The sequence below is a fragment of the Heptranchias perlo genome, unplaced genomic scaffold, assembly GCF_035084215.1.
Source record: "Heptranchias perlo isolate sHepPer1 unplaced genomic scaffold, sHepPer1.hap1 HAP1_SCAFFOLD_60, whole genome shotgun sequence".
NCBI lineage: Eukaryota > Metazoa > Chordata > Chondrichthyes > Hexanchiformes > Hexanchidae > Heptranchias > Heptranchias perlo.
The window spans coordinates 4,443,520-4,465,045 of NW_027139623.1; the positions used below are offsets into that span (position 1 = coordinate 4,443,520).

At 42.3% G+C, this 21,526-nt stretch overlaps 1 protein-coding gene and 1 non-coding gene across 2 annotated transcripts in view; both read left to right on the plus strand.

The window, feature by feature from the left end:
- The window catches only part of LOC137316691 (zinc finger protein 585A-like), a 221,997-nt gene extending 202,572 nt beyond the window's left edge, over positions 1-19,425 (plus strand). The window contains exons 8-11 of the mRNA XM_067980536.1: positions 18,200-18,376; positions 18,545-18,667; positions 18,752-18,939; positions 19,024-19,425. Coding sequence (XP_067836637.1) covers positions 18,200-18,376; positions 18,545-18,667; positions 18,752-18,939; positions 19,024-19,379 — 844 coding nt within the window. The 3' untranslated portion in view covers positions 19,380-19,425. The remainder of the gene's footprint in view (positions 1-18,199; positions 18,377-18,544; positions 18,668-18,751; positions 18,940-19,023) is intronic.
- trnag-ucc (transfer RNA glycine (anticodon UCC)) lies at positions 14,511-14,582 on the plus strand. The gene has a single exon. It is a non-coding gene; the product is annotated as a tRNA-Gly (tRNA).
- Positions 19,426-21,526: the final 2,101 nt, after the last annotated feature.

Sequence of the window (21,526 nt, forward strand, 5' to 3'; positions counted from 1 at the left end):
TGGGAGCTGCTTTCTTGTCCTCAGGCATTTTCAAACTCAATTTCAGACCCAGAAATGACCCAAATCCGCTCCGAGCTCGGATTAAATAGGCAGCCCCACAGCCCTATGGTAATGAGGGATGGGGGAAGGCAATGATTGTGATTGGGTCATTGGGAGTGATGCAACGTCACCTTTTCCTTTCACTCTCTGATTGGTTTCTTCAGATATCCAATCGGATTTAATACCTGCCACCAATCACAAACACGCTCACACTGCACATTGTCCGGTTTCAGCAATTTGTTCCGAACTGTTGCAGTTCTGCTTCCGGCCAGTAGATGTCCCCAAACCCCGGGTCATTGAAGTTTACAGATGAGAGAGGGACAGAAGATAAACTCATTCTTCACATTATATTGTACGAGTGGGGTTTAGAAAAACTGGGAAAGGAAAACACTTGGTAAGACCAAACACGAGTTGTAATGCTGTATTAAATGCTTGTAATTAATTTAGGGGGTTTAGCCTGTACTGAGGAAGAATCCAACAAAATACAAGAAGACTGTATTAAGCTTGCTGAAAGGCGGTGTAAATGTCCATTGAATTTCCATATAGAAAGGTGTGAGGTGGTGCGTTTTGCTCGGGGGAATAAGGAAGCCACATACTGCTTGGAAAATAAGAGTCTAAATGGGGTAGAAGAGCAAAGGGATTTAGGGGTACAGATTGACAAATCATTAAAAGTAGCAACACAGGTTGATAAGGCCACAGAAAGCAAACACAGAAGTTTATTTCTGGAGGAATAGAATTGAAAAGCAGATAAATTATGTTGAAATGTAATTTAAACTGTCAAACCTTCTGCCAAACTGCTAAACCTTCCCTTTCTGAAATCCGTGCTGACTATTCTTTATTATATTTTCGGTTTCTGGATGTTTTTCTATTGCTTCATTGAGTAAAGAATTCCATGATCATTCCTACCACCGACCTTTAGTTAACTGGTCTATAGTTCCCTGGACTTGTTCAATCTCCTGTTTTAAAATATAAGAATCACATTAACTGTCATCCAGTCCTCTGGCACTATTCCTTTATGTGATGATTTTTCTATATTTGTAACAGTGCCTCTGCTATCTTTTCCCTTGCTTCATTTAATGTGCAGATGCAATCCAACTGGACCAGGAGATTAACCACCCTTTCTAACATAAATGTCTTGATATCTTTATTGACCTCTTCCTCTAATATCATGTTCACCCTGTTAATCTCCCGGGTAAATACTGAGGCAAAGTAATCATTTAACATTTCTGCCACTTCACTGACGTTACCACTGAGTTTATTTTGTGCATCCCTTTGTGGCACTGAAGCTATTCTGATTTTCCTTGTTGTATTTATGCATCTGTAGAATAATTTACTGTTTCTTTAGATATTCCTTGATAATTTAATTTCGTAGTTCCTCTTTGCTTCCCCAATTGTTCTTGTGAAATCTTCCTGACCGTTTCCTATTCTCTTTTGTCATCCTCTTATTTAATATTTATAAATGAGAAATTCCACCAGCTTGTTGTGTCTGTTCAGGGGCTGGTGTTTGGGAACTATTTATTGTCTGTGATTAAAGTACCAGAAACTCAAAACCCAAACTCCACAGAAACACTCTATTTCTCCCTCGTAGTGAACAAAGTGCGACAATGGTGAGCAGAGCTGCCTTCCAAACAGTTAATTCCAACAGGTTTGAATCCCAGTTCGCTTAATTCAGAAACACCAAGACTGGAACCGAATTTGATGATGTTCAGAGGGATAGTGCTTCCAAAACAAAAACGGGTATAATTTATATTAAAAAATACTTTTAAAGCTCATTTATTTCCCCCATAATGTTGAATTTAACTCTGTCCCTTTGTATTATTATTTCCCCTGATCTGTACTGTGGATATTGGACACAATTGCCCGGATTCAGTGAAATTAATTGATTTTCTGCAGTCTTTCCCTCTGCTGATTCCCGTTCCTTTTTTAAATTATGTCGGATTAACCTTTCTGATCTATAGAAGGGTCATAGTCCTGAACCGTTAACCCGAGGTTCCCTTCTCCACAGATGCTGCCGGACCTGCTGAGTATTTCCAGCATTTTTGGTATTTTTTTCTCTCTATTTTATCCCTTTCACCTTTGACGGTCGCCATTATAACTTCCAGCTTTATGCTCAGTTTTTATTCGTGTTTCAGTTCGGTTTATTTGAATTAATCTAAATCGTGTCCTGAGAAATCAGACAGAAATATTGCGCAATGTACAGTGAAATATAATGGGGCAAATTCACAACTATCGAATGAGTAAAACAAAAACTTTATACTGAATCAATTGTCTTAATATTTCACTGTCAAAATATCAAAAAATACGAGAGTAGAAGTTACAGAGAGAAACTATTTGCTCACACTGCACATTGTCCTGAATCTGGAACAACGACAGACAATGTGAATTTGTTCCACTCTGTTACAGTTCTCCCTTCCGGCCAGCAGATGTCAAACTGTATATTCATTCTGTATCTGTCAGTCTCCAGTACTGTCTGTGAGTGTGAGACTAATTCTCTCTCTGTCAGACTCTGGTACTGTGTGTGAGTGTGAGATTCATTCTATATCTGTCAGTCTCTGGTACTGTGTGTGAGTGTGGGATTCATTCTGTATCTGTCAGTCTCTGGTACTGTGTGTGAGTGTGGGATTCATTCTGTGTCTGTCAATCTCTGGCACTGTGTGTGAGTGTGGGATTCATTCTGTATCTGTCAGACTCTGGTACTGTGTGTGAGTGTGGGATTCATTCTGAATCTGTCAGTCTCTGGTACTGTATGTGAGTGTGGGATTCACTCTGTATCTGTCAGTTTGTGGTACTGTGTATGAGTGTGGGATTCATTCTGTATCTGTCAGTCTCTGGTACAGTGTGTGAGTGTGGGATTCATTCTGTATCTGTCAGACTCTGGTACTGTGTGTGAGTGTGGGATTCATTCTGAATCTGTCAGTCTCTGGTACTGTATGTGAGTGTGGGATTCACTCTGTATCTGTCAGTTTGTGCTACTGTGTATGAGTGTGGGATTCATTCTGTATCTGTCAGTCTCTGGTACAGTGTGTGAGTGTGGGATTCATTCTGTATCTGTCAGACTCTGGTACTGTGTGTGAGTGTGGGATTCATTCTGTGTCTGTCAATCTCTGGCACTGTGTGTGAGTGTGGGATTCATTCTGTATCTGTCAGACTCTGATACTGTGTGTGAGTGTGGGATTCATTCAGAATCTGTCAGACTCTGGTGCTGCCTGTGAGTGTGGGATTCATTCTGTGACAGTCAGTCTCTGGTATTATATCTCAGTGTAGGATTTATTCTGTAACTCAGTTTCTGGGACAAAGTGCAAGTCTGGATTCGTTCTGTATTCTTATTTCAGGTTACAGTATGTTGCTTGAAACTGTATCTTTAATACATGAATGTATGCATAGTCCTTTGTCTAGTGTTAATTTGTAATTATGGATACACTTTACAACTTTGTTTCAATCATGCAATGTTTGTGAGTTTTGATGTAGGATTACATCTTAATTTCTGTGAAGACTATTTTAAATGAGAATGTACATTTCAATATCTTACTGTGAAATTATTGGACTGGTATTTATTGTGTAGCTCAGTCTGGGCTGGTGGAATTGATACTTTATCTTTCAAGCTGACACTGTGTGATTTTTGGACTGGTATGTAATGTGTAGTTCAGTCTGCATTAATGGGAATGAGACTGTATCTTTCAGTCTGACACTGTGTGCTATATTTGGACTTGTGTGTAAGGAATAACTCAGTCTGCAATAATGGAATTGATGCCGTACCTTTCAGCATGAGCTTGACCTGATTATTGGACTGGTTTGCAATGTGTAGCTTAGTCAACACTAATAGGATTGATACTGTATCTTTCAGTCTGACACTGTGTGCTATATTTGGACTTGTGTTTAAGGAATAACTCAGTCTGCAATAATGGAATTGATGCCTAACCTTTCAGCATGAGCTTGACCTGATTGTTGGACTGGTTTGCAATGTGTAGCTGAGTCAACACTAATAGGATTGATACTTTATCTTTCAGTATGATACTGTATTCGAATTTTGGACCATATATAATGTGTAGCTCAATCTGCACTAATGGAATTGATACTGTATCTTTCAATCTGACACTGAGATTGTTGGGCTCATATCTGTTGTGTAGCTCAGTCTGCACTAATGGAATTCATACTGCATCTTTCAGCATGACCCTGAAAGTGATTTCTGGACTGATATCTAATGTGTAACTCAATCTGCACTAATGGGATTGATACTGTATCTTTCAGTCTGGTACTGTGTGAGATTTGTATACTGGTATGTAACGTGTGGGTCAGTCTGTACTAATCAATTCAAAATTGTACCTTTCAATCTGACACTGAGATTTTTAGACTGGTATTTGATGTGTAGCTCAGTCTGCATTAATGGAATTGATACTGTATCTTTCAATCTAATACTGTATGAGAATTTTGGACTGGTATCTAACGTGTACCTCAGTCTGCAGTAAAGGAATTGAAACTGTACATTTCATTCCGACACTATGAGATATTTGGACATTTCTGTGAGTCAAATACGGGTCACATCTGAACTGATATCTAATTTGCATCTCAGGGTACAATATTGGCATGAATACTGCATCTTTAAGCTCATAATGTGTGAGTTGTGGGCTGGTATTTAATTTGATACTTGGAGTACACTATTGTAATTCATGCTGTACCTATCAATCAGTACCATGTGTCAGTTCTATCAGGTATGTAATTTGTAGCTAATTCTGAACTAATGTGAGATTAAAACAGTTCGTTTCAATCTGATAGTGGGTGTGATTTTGGACTGGGAATTATTTATCTGCCAGTCAGTGGTACTGAGTTGTTGTGAAATGGAAATTCCGTCTGTCTCTCCTGCTCTGTTTTGACTGTTGGATTGGGATCAGTGTGGGACTGACTATTTCTGCGGTGTGAGACTGTGGGACTGATGACCTGTCTGTGTCTCTGTGCTGTGTGTGTGATAATATACATACTGTGTGTGAGAAGGAGCTGGCTGCACTGCTCCTTGTGCCTCGGGAGGAGTAAACATCACACTGATTCTGGGTCCTTCGAGGATTTGCCTGTAGGAAGATAAATTATATCTTGTAATTCAAAAAAAGATGAAGTAGAAAATACATAGGTGATTAATTGAATCTCTCTGTTAATAATCATTGTAATAACAACAAATGAAAACCAGGGATTCAAACAGTGTCAGTGGCTGACTCCACTGCAGTGCTGCAGCACTCAGCTTCTGCACACCAGGCTGTTTTACAACAATTTAGTGACATCCAGACACAACCCAACCCCTGCACTGATCCATGAATGGGGCTACACGATGGACCTTTGTACAGGTCAGGGTTCTAATCCCCTCTCCCTTGGGACTAACCATTCAACTGATACATATCAGCCGCTGTTTAAAATGTGTCCTTCACACTCCTCACCTGAAGCCTGCAATAGATGCTCTTTGTATAACTTCCCATATCCTTACTGTCCGGCTCTATTTACTGCTCAATAACAAACACTAAAGGTTAATGAGCAGCTATAAAAATTTAGACTTAATTCCTGCTACCAATCACAAACACGCTCACACTGCAAATTGTCCGGTTTCAGCAATTTGTTCCGAACTGTTGCAGTTCTGCTTCCGGCCAGTAGATGTCCCCAAACCCCGGGTCATTGAAGTTTACAGATGAGAGAGGGACAGAAGATAAACTCATTCTTCACATTATATTGCACGGGTGGGATTTAGAAAAACTGGGAATGGAGACGAGCTGCAAGTACATTTTGTTAGACCAAACATTAGTTGTAATGCTGTGTTAAATTCTTGTAATTGATTGAGGAAATATAGTCGATACTGAGGAAGACTGGGACAAAATAAACTTGCAGAACGGCCGTGTCAATGGCCATTGAATTTCAATATAGAAAGGTGTGAGGTGGGGCATTTCGCTAAGGGGAATAAGGAGGCCACATACTGCTTGCAAAATAAGAGTCTAAATGGGGTAGAGGAGCAATGTAAATCATCCTGAGAAATCAGAGAGAAACACTGCGCAATGTACAGTGAAATATAATGGGGCAAATTCACAACTATCGAATGAGTGAAACAAAAACTTTATTATGAATCAATTGTCGTCATTTTTCATCGTCAAAAAGTGCAAAAATACGAGAGTGAACGTTACAGACAGAAACTTCCCTCACATTGCACATTGTCCTGTTTCTGTCACCATGACAGATAATGTGAATTTGTTCCCTCATTACAGTTGTCGCTTACCGCCAGCAGAGGTCAGTCTCTGGTACTGTATATGAGACTGGGATTTATTCTGTATCTGTATCTCTGGTACTGTGTACGAGAGTGGGGTTTATTCTGTATCTGTCAGTCTCCAGGTACTATGTATAAGTGTTGCGTTTATTCCGTACCTGTCAGTCTCTGGTATTGTCTGTGTGTGTGGGATACATTCTGTATCTGCCATTCTCTGCGACTTTATCTCAGTGTGGGATTTGTTCTGTAATTCAGTCTCTGAGACAATGTGCAAGTCTGGATTCATTCTGTATTCTTATTTCAGTTTACAATATTGCATTAAATCTGTATCTTTAACACTTTAAAGTATATACAGTTCTTCATCGAGCATTTAATTTGTAAATATGGATACACTTTTTGATTTTCTTTAAACAAACGACGTGTCTGAGTTTTGGAGTAGTATTACATCTTAATCTCTGAACTCTATTGTGAACGATAATATACCTTTCAATCTGTTCACGATGAAATTACTGGATTAGTATGTAATGTATAGTTCAGTCTGCAATAATGGGATTAATTCTGTATCTGAGTCTAACACTGTATGAGAATTTTTGGACTGGTATGTAATATGTAGCTCATCCTGCACGAAATGAATTGATACTGTATCTATCAGTCTGATACTGTATTACATTTTTGGACTTAAATGCAATGTATAGCTCAGTCTGCACGAATGGAATTAATACTGAATCTTTCATTGTGATACTGCATGAGATTTTTGGACTGGTGAGTAACATACAGATCAGTCTGTGCTAATGGAATTGATATTGTATCTTTGAGTCTGATAGGGTATGAGATTCTTGGACTGCTATATAATGTGTGGCTCAGTCTGCACTAATTGAATCGATTCTGTATCTTTCAGTCTAATATTGTATGAGATTGTTGGACTGATATATAATGTTGAGCTCAGGCGGTGTGAATAGAATTTAAATTATATCTTCCAGTCTGATCATTTATGATTTTTGGACTCGTATGTAATGTATAGCTCAGTCTGTACCAATGGTATGGATTATGCTTATTTCAGTATAATACTGAGTATTGACCAATATATCTAACATGTAGCTCAGTCTGCACCAATAGAATTTATACTATATCTTTCAATCTGACACTATGAGATCTTTGGACTGGTCTATAAAGTGTAACTCAGCCTGCAGTGATGTGATTGTGACATTCATTCTGTATCTGTAGTCTCCAGCACAGTCTGTGAGGGTGGGATTCATTCTGCATCTGTCAGTCTCTGGTACTGTGTGTGAGTGTGGGATTCGTTCTGTATCTGTCAGTCTCTGTACTGTGTGTGAGTGTGGGATTCATTCTGTATCTGCAGGTCTCTGGTACAGTGTGTGAGTGTGAGATTCATTCTGTATCTGTCAGTCTCTGTACTGAGTGTGAGTGTAGGATTTATTCTGTATCTGCAGGTCTCAGGTACTGTGTGTGAGTGTGTGATTCATTCTGTATCTGCCATTTTCTGCTACATTATCTCAGTGTGGAATTCATTCTGTAATTCAGTCTCTGAAACAATGTGCAAGTCTGAATTCATTCTGTATTCTTATTTCAGTTTACAGTAACGGATTTGAAACTGTATCTTTATTAATTTAAATTATATGCAGTTCTTTGTCTAGTGTTTAATTTGTAAATATGGATACACTTTTCGATTTTCTTTAATCAAACATGTGTGAGTTTTGGAGTAGTATTACATTTTTTATCATTCACAATAGGGTTCAGAGATTATATACCTTTCAATCTGTTCACAGTGAAATTATTGGATTGGTATGTAATGTTTAGCTCAGTCTGCAATAATGGGATTTATTCTGTCTCTCAATCTAATATTGTATGAGATTTTTGGACTGGTATGTAATATGTAGCTCAGCCTGCACGAAAGGAATTAATACTGTATCTATCAGTCTGACGCTGTATTGGATTTTTGGACAGGAATATGATGTGTAGCTCAGTCTTCAATAATGGAAGTGATACTGAATCTTTCGATCTGATATTCTATGAGATTCTTGGGCTGCTATATAATGTGTGGCTCAGTCTGCACTGATGGAATTGATGCTGTATCTTTCAGACTAATATTGTATGGGATTTCCAGTCTGGTATGTAATGGACAGTTCAGGCAGCGCTAATAGAATTGATACTGTATCTTCAAGTCTGTTCATTTATGAGGTTTTTGGACTGGTATATAATGTGTAGCTCAGTCTGAACCAATGGTATTGATACTGTTTATTTCAGTGTAATACTGAGTATTTGCTGATATATCTAATATATAGCTCAGTCTGCACTAATGGAATTTATAATGTATCTTTCAATCTGACACTATGATATCTTTGAACTGGTATGTAAAATGTAACTCAGTCTGCAGTAGTGTGACTGTGAGATTCATTCTGTATCTGTCAGCATCTGGTACTGGTTGTGAGTGAGGGATTCATTCTGTATCTGTCAGTCTCTGGTACTGGTTGTGAGTGTTGGATTCATTTTATATCTGTCAGTCCTTGGTACTGTATGTGAGTGTGGGATGAACTCAGTATCTGTCAGTCCTTGGTATTGTATGTGAGTGTTGGATTCATTCTATTTCTGTCATCTCTGGTACCATACTTGAGTGTGGGATTCACTCTGTGTCTGGCAACCTCTAGTACTGCATGTGAGCTTGGGATTCTTTCTGCATCTGTCAGTCTCTGCAACGGTATGTGAGTGTGGGATTCATTCTGTGTTTGTGTGTCTCTGTACTGTATCTGAGTGTGAAATTCATTCTGTATCTGTCCACAATTATTCTCTCAGATTACATTATGGTATTCAATACTGTAGCTTTAATATCTTAATGTTAAAGTCGTTTTTCTCATTATTTAATTGGTAAATATGGATACACTTTAGGATTTGATGCTGGAGGTTTTAATCAGATAATTTGTGTGATTTTGGACAACTATTAAATCTGTATCTCTGTGAGTAATATTGTGAATGGTAATATATCTTTCAAACTCATATGGTGACATTTTTGAATTGGTATATAATGTGTAGATCTTTCTGAACTAAAGGAATTGATACTGCATCTTTAAGTTTTATTATAAGATTTTTGGACTCGTGTGTAATGTGTATCTCGATCTGTGCTAATAGAATTGATACTGTATCTGTCAATCTCATACTATCAGTATATTATAAACTGGTTTCTAATTTGTTTCTCAGGTTACACTGTCACAGCATTGCTCAATCTGATAATGTACATGAGTTTTGGACTTGCAATTTGTATTTGAATGGTACACAATTCGAATGGATAAATCGTGTATTAAACTCACGTGTGTGTGTGAGAGAGTTTTGGGCTAGCATACAATCGGAATCTTGGGGTATCTGGGATTTAATTCATGGCTAATGTTGTCCTTTTTTGAAATTGACAATCTGAAAGCATGACTTTGGACTTGGATTTTTGTATCTCCCTGTCTGCGGGACTGAGTGAGGGGGAAATGGAACAGCGTCTGCCGCACCTGCTCTGTTTGACTGTTGGATTGAAAATGTGTCTCTGGAACTTGGGATCAGTGTGGGACTGACTACTTCTGCTGTCTGAGACTGTGGAACTGATGACCTGTCTGCGTCTCTTTGCTCTATGAGTGATAAAGTACTTACTGTGTGTGAGAAGGAGCTGGCTGCACTGTTCCTTTGCCTCGGATGGAGGAAACTTCACATTCATTCTGGCTCCTTCAAGGGTTTGCCTGTAGAAAGTAACATATATCTTGTAACTCAAGAACAGGTGAGGTCGAAAATACAGAAGTGATCAGTTTAATATCGCTGTTAATAATTATTTTGAATATCCACAAATGAAAACCAGTGATACAAACGGTGTCAGTGTCTGACTCCACTGCAGTACTGCAGCACTCAGCTTCTGCACACCAGGTGTGTTGGGCGATTTTAAAGCAATTTAGTGACATCCCCTCCACTGATCCATGAATGGGACGACCCGATGGGTGAGGGACCTTTGTACAGGTCTGGTTTCTAATCTCCTCTCCCATGGGAATAACCGTTCAACTGAAAGCAAACAACCGCTGTTTAAATTGTGTCCTTCACACTTCTCACCTGGTGCCTGCAATAGATGCTCTTTGTATAACTCCCCACATCCTTACTGTTCACTGTCCAGTAACATGGTGAGACTGCAACTAAACCAGGAACATTCACTCCTGGTTTGGGGAGAGAAAGCAGCAATGATTTTAAATAGCAGTTTCTTCCAATTCTCTCTCCCTTCCCCTGGACACACCCTGTTCACACACAGCCCGAGAATGACCTCTCCCTTCCCCCGCTCACTCCATGTTCCGGGACCAGTTCCTGATCCACTCCGCCTCTTACAAACAGCCCCCGGACTCCCCCTGACCTTCCCCCGGACTCAATGCCGATCTCTGAGCCCATCTGCGGACACGGTCCCGAAGCGATGAGCTGCTGTAACGAGGCTGCTCTTTGCTCCCTTCCCCCGGGGGCCGTGATCTCTCCATTCCCGGCTGTTTTAAACCATCTTCTTCCGCTCACTGAGGGAATGGCGCCCACAGGCCGAGCTGGGGGAGGGCACCGCGCATGCGCTCTTCTGCTCACCAACAACCAGCGCTGGGGGCGGGGCTGAGTCACGCATGCGCAGATATCTGGTTCAATTCCCAATACAAAAATCGATGGAAACTTTCCCCAATTGGAATTTTTCAGAGTCTGAGCAAAGGAAGTGGGTCTGGGGGAAAGGTCAGTGGGAATGGGGTCCACAGGCAGTGCAGGAACAGGCACCAGAATGGAAAACAGATGGGATTCCACCAGTGCCTAACGCTGGAATCCAGACTGACTTTACAATCTCTAACTATTAAACTGGATGTTTCCATCCCTGCTGTTTCTCTCGGTATCTTTTGATGGTAAAGAGCCTTTCAGTGATAAAGTGGGCGGCTCTGAAATGAGCCAATGGACTCTGTTCATTCTTGGACTCTTTACTGATAAAACTGACGCGTGAGGAAGAAACTGGAGGAAGGATTTCTCAAACCAATCCTGGAAAACATGGAGGAAAGAGTGAGTCGGTGTGTTTGTCGGGACCATGTAGGATTAATATCCGATAGCAGAAGTCCCAGATTAATTTAATCAGAGTGATACTCTCGATGACTGAGAGTAATACCGAACGTCCCTCTGCTGCAAAACAGAATAAAGTACAACAGGCAAGAGAGAGTCAAATGTGGCCCATTGTTTTTTCACTCTCTGAACTGAGGGTGGGATTAATAGTGTGTCTGCCTCTGGTCCAATATCAGTGAGAGATGAGATTGCATCTTTTGTCTCTCCAATGGGATCTTTCTGGATAACACTTAGCTTTGCAGCTCAGTCTGCAACTGATACTCTGGCACTGTGTCTCTCCGCGCTATCTCTCACCGTATCTGTCTCGCTTTATCTCGCTTTCTGGTGCTGGAGATGAACACACTGATAGGAAGTGTAAGACTGACAGTGTATGTTTGTCTTTCTCTAATGCTGGACATGAAGGTGTGATATTGTCTGATATAAAGCAGAGGGAATGGGATATCCGGGCCGGGCCTCACTGTAACTGGGGATGTGTTCGGCTCCAGTCCCAGTTCAAGGTCATCATCTTTTCACAGATTGAGGGCAAGTGTCTCTGTGAGAAGGTAACACTGGTGGAGAAACTCCGCGTCATAACTCAAACCCCAACAGATGAGATTCTCAACATCAGCTGGAATAAGGTGTTTGTGAACTGCTGAACCCGTCTGGGAGGGAATGTGTGGGGAGATAGAATCGGGTCTGGGACTGAAATGGAAGGAGGCGGGTTGACTTGTTAACGAAGGGACTGTATTTCGGCAGGAATATTACTGACTGTTAATTGCAACGGGGCTTATTTAAAAGCTCCGGATTTCTGGAAATCTTTGAATATGAAGCCCGAGTCTGTAATGGTTTGTGCGGAGCGCTGTGTTTCGGTTCTATTATCGATAAACGGTTTGAAATTGGCGGATGGAGAAAGCTGGAGGTGGAGCTGGAAGATCAGACGCCGCTCTCTGCTCTGTTTTTCACTGTCTCCTCCGCTCCCTCCCTCTCTGTTCAATCCCCCATATGGAACCAAAGCGGATAGCTGGACTCTAAACTCGGTTCATTAGTCAACAAGACGAAAGGCGAGTAATGTTTCTGATCTCCTGAGCACCAGGCAATTCACTGTTATTTGTTTCTGTGCAGAGTTACATTTCAATGATTCCCCAGTGTGTTTAATGCGTTATGTAAATAATCTAACAAAATAGAACAGAAAGGGAGCGAAGCGCTGAATCCCACAGATGTGGAAAGGTTAGTCGAGCAGTTCTGGTGATGCTTTACGAGCCCAGCATGGCAAGTATTTCAAATAAACACAAGAAATGTGGTGATGTGTGGACTGGGGTCCATAAGTCACCATTTAAATTACCGGACTGTGGTCGGTGCCCTAACTCCAGTCCCATTAATACCTCATCTCGGCTACAACGAGAATAAAGCAGCTCAAAGCCACGCTGGTAGCATGATATCAGCGTCTCCCTTCAGACAGTAACCAGCCCTTTCACAGATACAGTGGGTGGCTCTGAAAAGAGCCTTTACATCGAGTTACATCGAAACTACGGCACAGAAACAGGCCATTCGGCCCAACTGGTCTGTGTTGCCGTTTATGCTCCACACGAGGCTGCTCCCTCCCTACTTCATCTAACTCTATCAGAATACCCTTCGATTCCTTCCTTCCTCATGTGTTTCTCTAGCTTCCCCTTAAATGCACCTGTGCTATTTGCCTGAGCTGCTCCTTGTGGTAGCATTTTCCACATTCTAACCACTCTTTGGGTAAAGCAGTTTCTCCTGAATTCCCTATTGGATTTATTAGCGACTATTTTATATTTATTATCTTTAGTTTTGGACTCCCCACAAGTGGAAACATTTTCTCTATGTCTACCCTATGAAACCCTATCATAAGACCTCTATCAAGTCACCCCTCAGCCTTCTCTTTTCGAGTGAAAAGACCCCCAGTCTGTTCAGCATTTCCCAATAAGAATATCCTCTCATTTCTCGTATCACGAGAATCTTGTTTGCACCTTCTAAGTCCTTTATATAATATTGAGACCAGAACTGTGCACAGTACTCCAAGTGTGATCTAACCAAAGTCCCATACAATTTTAACATAACTTCTTTGATTTTCAATTCTATCTCTCTAGAATGAATCTCAGTGTTTGATTTGCCTTTTTGTGACCTTATTAACTTGCGTCGCTACTTTCAGTAATTTTTATATCTGTACCACGAGATCCATTTGCTCCTCCAGCCCGTTTAGACTCTTATTATCCAAGCAGTGTGTGACCTCCTTATTCTTCATTCTGCAACTTTATTAATGTCCTCTTGCATTTTGATGCATTCTTCCTTTGTATTAACTACATCGCCCAATTTGTTGTCGTCCACAAATTTTGAAATTGTACTTCCGATTCTCGAGTCCCGAATTGTTCATGTAAATTGTGAACGGTGGTCCTAACACCGATCCCTGTGGAACTCCACTTCCCACCTTTTTGACAATCTGAGCAACTACCCTTAACCTCTATTCTCTGTTTTCTGTTTTGATGCCAGCTTGCAAACCATTCTATCACCTGTCCCTGAACCCACGTGCTCTGAACTTAGCCATGAGTGGACAATGCATTACCTTATCGAAGGCCTTCGGAAAATCCAAATATATTGCATCAACTACATGAACCTTGCTCTCCTTGGGTCTCTCTCAGAGTGTTTACACTGCCCGCTCACCCTCACTGATATTCTATCTTTGAACTGCTGTAATATTGTCCTTTAGTAATATTGCTGCTCCTCATCCTTTCCCTATTTCCCTGACCATTCTAAAGATCTTATAGACTTGAATATTAAACTGCCATTCGTGCCCAGCTGGTATTCAGGTCTCTGTAATGATTTAATGTAATTATCTAACTTTACTCAATGGCAGATGTGAGCTGCGGCAAAATGTATTTCCAGCCGGTCAAGTATTGCAGGAATCGACTGTCTCTTCAGTCCGATATCAGGTGAAGAATTACTGGCTGTTGTGTAATTTCCATTGATTGGGGGTTGGCGACATCTACTGGGCAGAAACGGGAACTGCAACAGAGCGAGAAAGGATCCGTCAGAAACCAGTTCAAATGAAGAACAAAATCCAACAGCCTGCAGTGTCTGTTCAGGGTCTGATGTTTGAGAGCAATTTGATCATCCCTGATTGTCAGCGATGGTGGTATAGTGGTGAGCATAGCTGCCTTCCAAGCAGTTGACCCGGGTTCGATTCCCGGCCATCGCATTTCAGTATTCTTATTAAATTATTTCCATCATTAAGTTTGCCATCGAATTTGTTGCAGTTCAGCTGGATATTGTTTCCAAAACATAAACTGGGATAATTGCAGCAAAATGTTTTCAACGTTAATTTATTTTTCCTATAGAAGGAATAGATGACAAATATACTGGAAATAGTGAGCAACCAAGGGTCTAACAAGAGTGAGGAAGTCAAATGATATGTGAGCTTTTATTGCAACGGTGTTGCAATATAAGAGTAATAAGGACTTGTTGCAATTGTGCTATGAGGAGATATTGTGTAAAATTGGCCTATATTCGCTGGAGTTTAGAAGAATGAGAGATGATCGCATTGAAACGTGCCAATTTTTTAGACGGCTCGACAGGGTAGATGCGGAGAGGCTGATTCCCCTGGCTGGAGAGTCAAGAACTTGAGGTCAGAGTATCAAGATCAGGGGTCGGCCATTTAGCATCGACATGAGGAAAAAATTCTTCACTCAAAGGGTTTTGAATCTTTGGAATTCTTCACCCCAGAGGGCTGTGGATGCTCAGTCGTTGAATATATTCAAAGCTGAGATCGATAGATTTTTGGACGCTAATGGCATCAAGGTATATGGGGATGGGGCGAGAAAGTGGAGTTGAGGTCGAAGATCAGCCATGATCTGATTGAATGGCGGAGCAGGCTCGCGTATCGTATCGCCTACTCCTGCTCCTATTTCTTATATTCTTATGTAGAGAGCCTTATATCCAAGTGTGCTGATGACACTAAGTTAGGTAGCACCGTAAACATTATAGATGGGAGCAGAAAGTTGCAAAGGGACATTGATAGATTCAGTGAGTGGGCAAAACTGTGGCAGATGGAGTTCAACGTGGGGAAGTGTGAGGTCATCCACTTTGGACCATAAAAAGATCGATCAGAGTATTTTCTAAAGGGCAAGAAACTAGGAACTGTGGATGAGCAGAGGGTTAATGAGACCAAGTACAGAATTCACTAAAAGGTGCAAAAATAAGTTAAAATGGTAATGGTATTTTGATGTTTATTTCAAGGGACAGGAAATAAAAATGAGTGGAAGTTATGTCACAGTTATTCAGAGCTCTTGTTAGAGCTTATTTAGAGTATTGTGTTCAGTTCTGGGCACCGCACCTCTGGCAGGATAAGAACATAAGGAATATGAGCAGGAGTAGGCCTTACGGCCCCTCGAGCCTGCTCCGCCATTCAATAGATCATCTGCTCTTAACTGCCCGATCCCCATATCCCTTGATTGTCTTGTCCAAAAATCTATCAAACTCAATCTTGAATACACTAAACGACTGAACATCCACAACCCTCTGGGGTGGAGAGAACTGTATCGACGAAGATAAAGGGAATGAAATGAACTGTGTCAGACAGTTACATTTCGCTGCTCTGTCTGACCATTTTAGTCACTACTTCCCTGCAGAGGGATTTGAAAATTCGATGGAAAAGCGTTGGGTGAAAGATCCTTTTGCTTTCGAAAATCCTGAATCTATAATGAAGCTAAATTTGATGCCTGATCAAGAAAACGGGCTGGTGCGACTCACCTGTGACAGCGCACTGAAAACACGCCTCAAGTCATTCAGTTTGTCTTATTTTTGGATCAGTGCTTTCAAAGATTATCCACTGTAAGTAAGATTAGTGTTCCGTTCTTCCTGCCGTTCACAAAAACCTACATCTGCGAACTGCGATTTTCGACTTTGAGAAGGTTAAAAACAAGAGAAAGAAACCGACTCAACCGTGCCTGATATGCGTGGAGCGCTTTCATCTTGTGATCCAGATTGGAACGAGATCATGAACAACAGGCAGACACATCCGTCACATTAAGTAAGTGAAACTCAACCTGAACTTTTATTTACTGTATTGACACAATATTTCAAATGTTTTTCAAGTAACGTCGATGTCTAATTTTAGTTATTACTTGAAATGAAGTGAAGAGCATGGACTGACCTTTATTGGGATTTGATGAAAACTCCAGCCGGAAGATATTATTGTTTTGGATCCCTGGGGGAAGTGTTTTCCTTCCACTGGGTCACGAGGAAAAATGTTTGTGAAACACTGTTCCACATTGTACGGTCAGTGTCTGTTCAGCAAACCGACCCTCAATTCCTCAGTCCGTATTTCGAGAAACGCTTCTGTGCGCGACGCCGGCAAAAAAACACTGACCGACCCCCGGTGACTAATGGCGGCCGGAGGCCCCACAATCCCCCGCGCCCCAGAAACCCGCCCATCTCGCCAAGGCGCTCATTTCGCGATCAGACTGCGCATGCTCCCCAGGCCCGCCCTGCATTCTGGGAGCGCTTCGCTCCTGCAGTTTGTCGCGAGTCGGACTCGGTGGAAACAGGAGAAGAAACCGGGAAGCGGCGGGTGGGACGAGGGAGGCGCTGGATGAGGGGTTTAATGGTGCTAAGGGCACCCGGGCCGCCCGTCCGCCGGGCACCCCGGCTCTGATTCGGGTTCTGAGCCGCACTCGGTGTTGCTGAGACTCCGCTCGGCCCCGCTCAGTGTCTCGGACCAGCACCGCGCATGCTCTGGCCATTGGCCCTTCCCGCGCCTGCGCGCTGCTTACCTTTGAATTGAGATAGACCGTATTCTACCGCGCGGGGCATTTTGGGTAAGATTATCGCCATTGTAAAACCCACTTGCCGATATTTCTGTGATGGGGTGTCAAAGGGCGAGGTTTACCAATCAAAAGCAAAATACTACGGATGCTGGAAATGTGAAACATAAAGAGAAAATGCTGGAAATCCTCAGCAAGTCAGGCAGCATCCGCGGAGAATGAAACAGAGTTAACGTTTCAGATTAGTGTTAAGGTTTTGTCAGAACTTGAAGAAGTGAAAGAATTAACAGTTTTTGAGCAAGTGGAGAGGCAGGGAAAGAGGGGGCGGGGAGGGAAAGAACAAAAGGGAAGGTCTGTGATAGGGTGGAGGGCAGGAGTGATGAAGCAAAAAAAGGGATGAAGCTGCAAGGCAAGGTGGGTGGCAATGGGTCAAGTCAATAAACAAAGGATGACTCCAGTCGAGCTTTAAAGGGCTGCAGTCAGCTGGATGCGTGAATGAGGCCGTGAGCCAAAGGAAGCGAATTTGAAGCGGAGAGAGAGGGACACGCTGTGTAACCGGGCGCAAACACTCATCCGCAGCCCAGACATCACTTCTTTCCCACGAGGCGTGAAAGGACTATATTAATTACAATAATCCATGTTATTTGATTTTGAATAGTTTACTTTCTAAATTGAATCATGTTTCTCCAATTATATTTCCCAACTCAGATTCAAGGCCTCCAACCCAACCCAAATGTTGGAGATGGTGCGATGGGTTTGGGTTCCAGCAGAGGTAGGAGGGTGAGTGTGTGAGACGGGGATTTACAGTCTGGGGGAATGAGCAGGAAGAATGTTCCATAGAAACTAGAATTGCCTGTTCTGAATTTCTATTCTGTATTCACAGTGAGGACTTTTGTAAACTCCAGTGCACTGATTGTGGAAAGAGCTTTAACCAGTTCCACAACCTGTAAAAACATCGCGCCATTCACAGCGGGGAGAAACCGGACACATGTTCTGTGTGTGAACGAGGCTTCAACTGATCGTCCAACCTGGAGAGACACAAGGACACCCGTAGGATGGAGAAACCGTGGAAATGTGGGGACTGTGGGAAGGGATTCAATTACCCGTCCCAGCTGGAAACTCATCGACGCAGACACACTGGGGAGAGGCCGTTCACCTGCTCCGTGTGTGGGAAGGGATTCACTCAGTCATCCCACGTGCAGGCGCACCAGCGAGTTCACACAGGGGAGAGGCCATTCACCTGCTCCATGTGTGGGATGAGATTCACTCTCTCGTCCAGCCTCATTGAACATCAACTTGTTCACACTGATAAGAGACCTCTTAAATATTTTGACTGTGACAAGAGTTTAAAAAGCAGAAATGAGCTGCTGAAACTCCAACGCACTCACACTGGGGAGAGGCCGTTCACCTGCAATGAGTGCGGGAAGGGATTCACTCAGTCATCCAACCTGCTGACACACCAGCGAGTTCACACTGGGGAGAGGCCGTTCACCTGCTCCGTGTGTGGGAAGGGATTCACTCAGTCATCCAGCCTTATTGAACATCAGCTTGTTCACACTGATAAGAGACTTTTCAAATGTTCTGACTGTGAGAAGAGCTTTAAAAGAAAAAGTGATCTGCTGAAACACCAACGCACTCACACTGGGGAGAGGCCGTTCACCTGCTCCGTGTGTGGGAAGGGATTCACTCGATCATCCCACCGGTTGAGACACCAGCGAATTCACACTGGGGAGAGGCCGTTCACCTGCTCCGTGTGTGGGAAGGGATTCACTCATTCATCCAGCCTTCTGACACATCAACTTGTTCACACTGATAAAAGACCTTTTAAATGTTCTGACTGTGAGAAGAGCTTTAAAAGAAGAAAGGATCTACTGACACACCAACGTACTCACACTGGGGAGAGGCCGTTCACCTGCACTGAGTGTGGGAAGAGATTCAGTCAGTCATCCAACCTGCAAACACACCAACATATTCACAATGGGGAGAGGCCGTTCACCTGCTCCGTGTGTGGGAAGAGATTCACTCGTTCATCCTACCTCATTGAACATCAACATGTTCACACTTATAAGAGACCCTTTGAATGTTCTGACTGTGAGAAGAACTTTAAAAGAACAAGAGATCTACTGAGACACCAACGTATTCACACTGGGGAGAGGCCGTTCACCTGCTCCGTGTGTGGGAAGGGATTCACTCTGTCAACCAGCCTACTAATACACCAGCGAGTTCACATGTGACTGCATTGGTTGGATTCTGCTGTTATCACTGCTGTTAATCGCATTCAGGAGGAAACCGTGTTCATTCTGGCAGTTGGGGGCTGTTTCTGATGTTAATAATCCATTTCACTGGACTGCAGTATCAGAATTCTGTACAAGTGTCAAATAAATCAGCTTTCTTTTAAACACAGTTTTTCTTGTCCTTGATAGCTCGATGATAAGACAAGCAGTTTGAGGACTTATGATGAAGTGAGTGGAATCCATCTTTGAACTGAGTTCCTCCACCTTTTTAAAAGATGGATCTGCAAGATATCCAAGTCTGACAGGACAGAATATTCTATTATATCACAGGGTCCACTTCAATCAGCCTGAGCAGATTTCCACTACCCTTGAGTGAAAAAGACATTCCTGATTTCAATGCTAGATGCACAAGCTCTAAATTTAAGGTTATGCCCTCTTGTTCCGAAGCATCACTTCCTCCACTTTGTATTCCAGTCCTCGAGATAAAGGCCAACATTCCATTAGTCTGTGATTTTTTATCTGTGCCCGAGCTTTGAGTGATTTGTGTACAAGGACACCCACATCCCTTTGCTTCTGCACCGTTCCCAGTCTCTCACTTTAAGAAAATACTCCAATATTTCCTTTTTGCATCCAAAGTGAATGATCTCACTCTTCCCCACATTGAACTCCATCTGCCACAGTTTGTTCATTCACTTAAACTGTCTCTTTGTAACTTCCTGCTCCCATCTACACCACTTACTGTGCCTCCTAACTTAGTGTCACCTGGAAACTTGGATCTACAACTCTCTATTCCTTCATCCAAGTTATTGATAAATATGGTGAAAAGCTGAGTACAGATCCCTGGGGATACGATTTTTAAAATTCGCCAATCAAAGAACATTCCCTTTATCCCTACTCTCTTCTCCGACCACCCAACCAATTCCAACCAAAGTCACAAAGCAACTTTCAATTTTGTGCACTTTTATTCATTCATCTCTTGTGCTGAACCTTATCAAATGCTTTCTGGAAGTCCATATAGACAACATCCATATTCAATCCCCTGTCCACCTTGTTAGAGAGCTCAAAACGTTCAACTAGATTACTCAGACATGAGCTGCCCTTCACAATCCATCTTCACTCTCTTTCAACAGCTCATTTTGTTTCTGATGATAGATTTCAGTAATTTCCCAACAACTGACTTTAAACTAACAGGTCTATATTTTCTTGGTTTCTCCCTCCCTCCTTTCTTAAATAACGGAGTGACATTTTCAAATTTCATATCCAAAAGCACAATTCCTCAGTCTAGAGCACTATGGGAAATTATGACTAATGCATCTGCAATTTCCCCACCCGTTTCCTTTAATACCGTGAGGTGGGAACCATCAGGTCCTGGAGATTTCATTCTTTTTTTCCAGTTATTTATTTATATGACTGTGTATAACAGGACTGAGTGTTTCAGCACTGAGTGTGTGTATAACAGGACTGAATGGCCCAGCCCTGACTTTATAACAGGACTGATTGTCCCAGCACTGAATGTGTGTATAACAGGACTGAGTGTCCCAGCACTGACAATGTGTATAACAGGACTGAGTGTCCCAGCAATGATTGTGCGTATAACAAGACTGAGTGTCCCAGCACTGACAATGTGTATAACAGGACTGAGTGTCCCAGCAATGATTGTGCGTCGAGTGTATATGGGCTGTGGGCGGAGATAAATGGGTGGGGTAGAATCCATGATAGGGTGGAGTGACATGGGGTTGTCGGTGGAGATTAATTCGGTTGGAGGAGGTTACAGAGATATGGAGGGGGAGAGGACCATGGAGGGATTTGAATACGAGGATGAGTGTCTTAAAATCGAAGCTTTGTCGGACCGGGAGCCAATGTAGTAACACACGAACAGAAACTTACGGTTCACTGCCCGGCAGACAGGTGGGGAAGACATTGATGTCCGCGGAGGAACAGTCAGGGTCACAGCAGCAGTTGAGGTCTCAGTCTCCGCCAGTCAGGTCACAGGTACAAATGGGAACGGCTGGAACAAGACACACACAGTGAGATCTTACAACAGAGCACGGACGGTCTCAAAGACCACCTCCCTCCCTTGTCTGAATCCACGATCGCCGTCTTCACCATCTCCCAAAATCAATCTGCAGACTTATCCTCCCACTGCT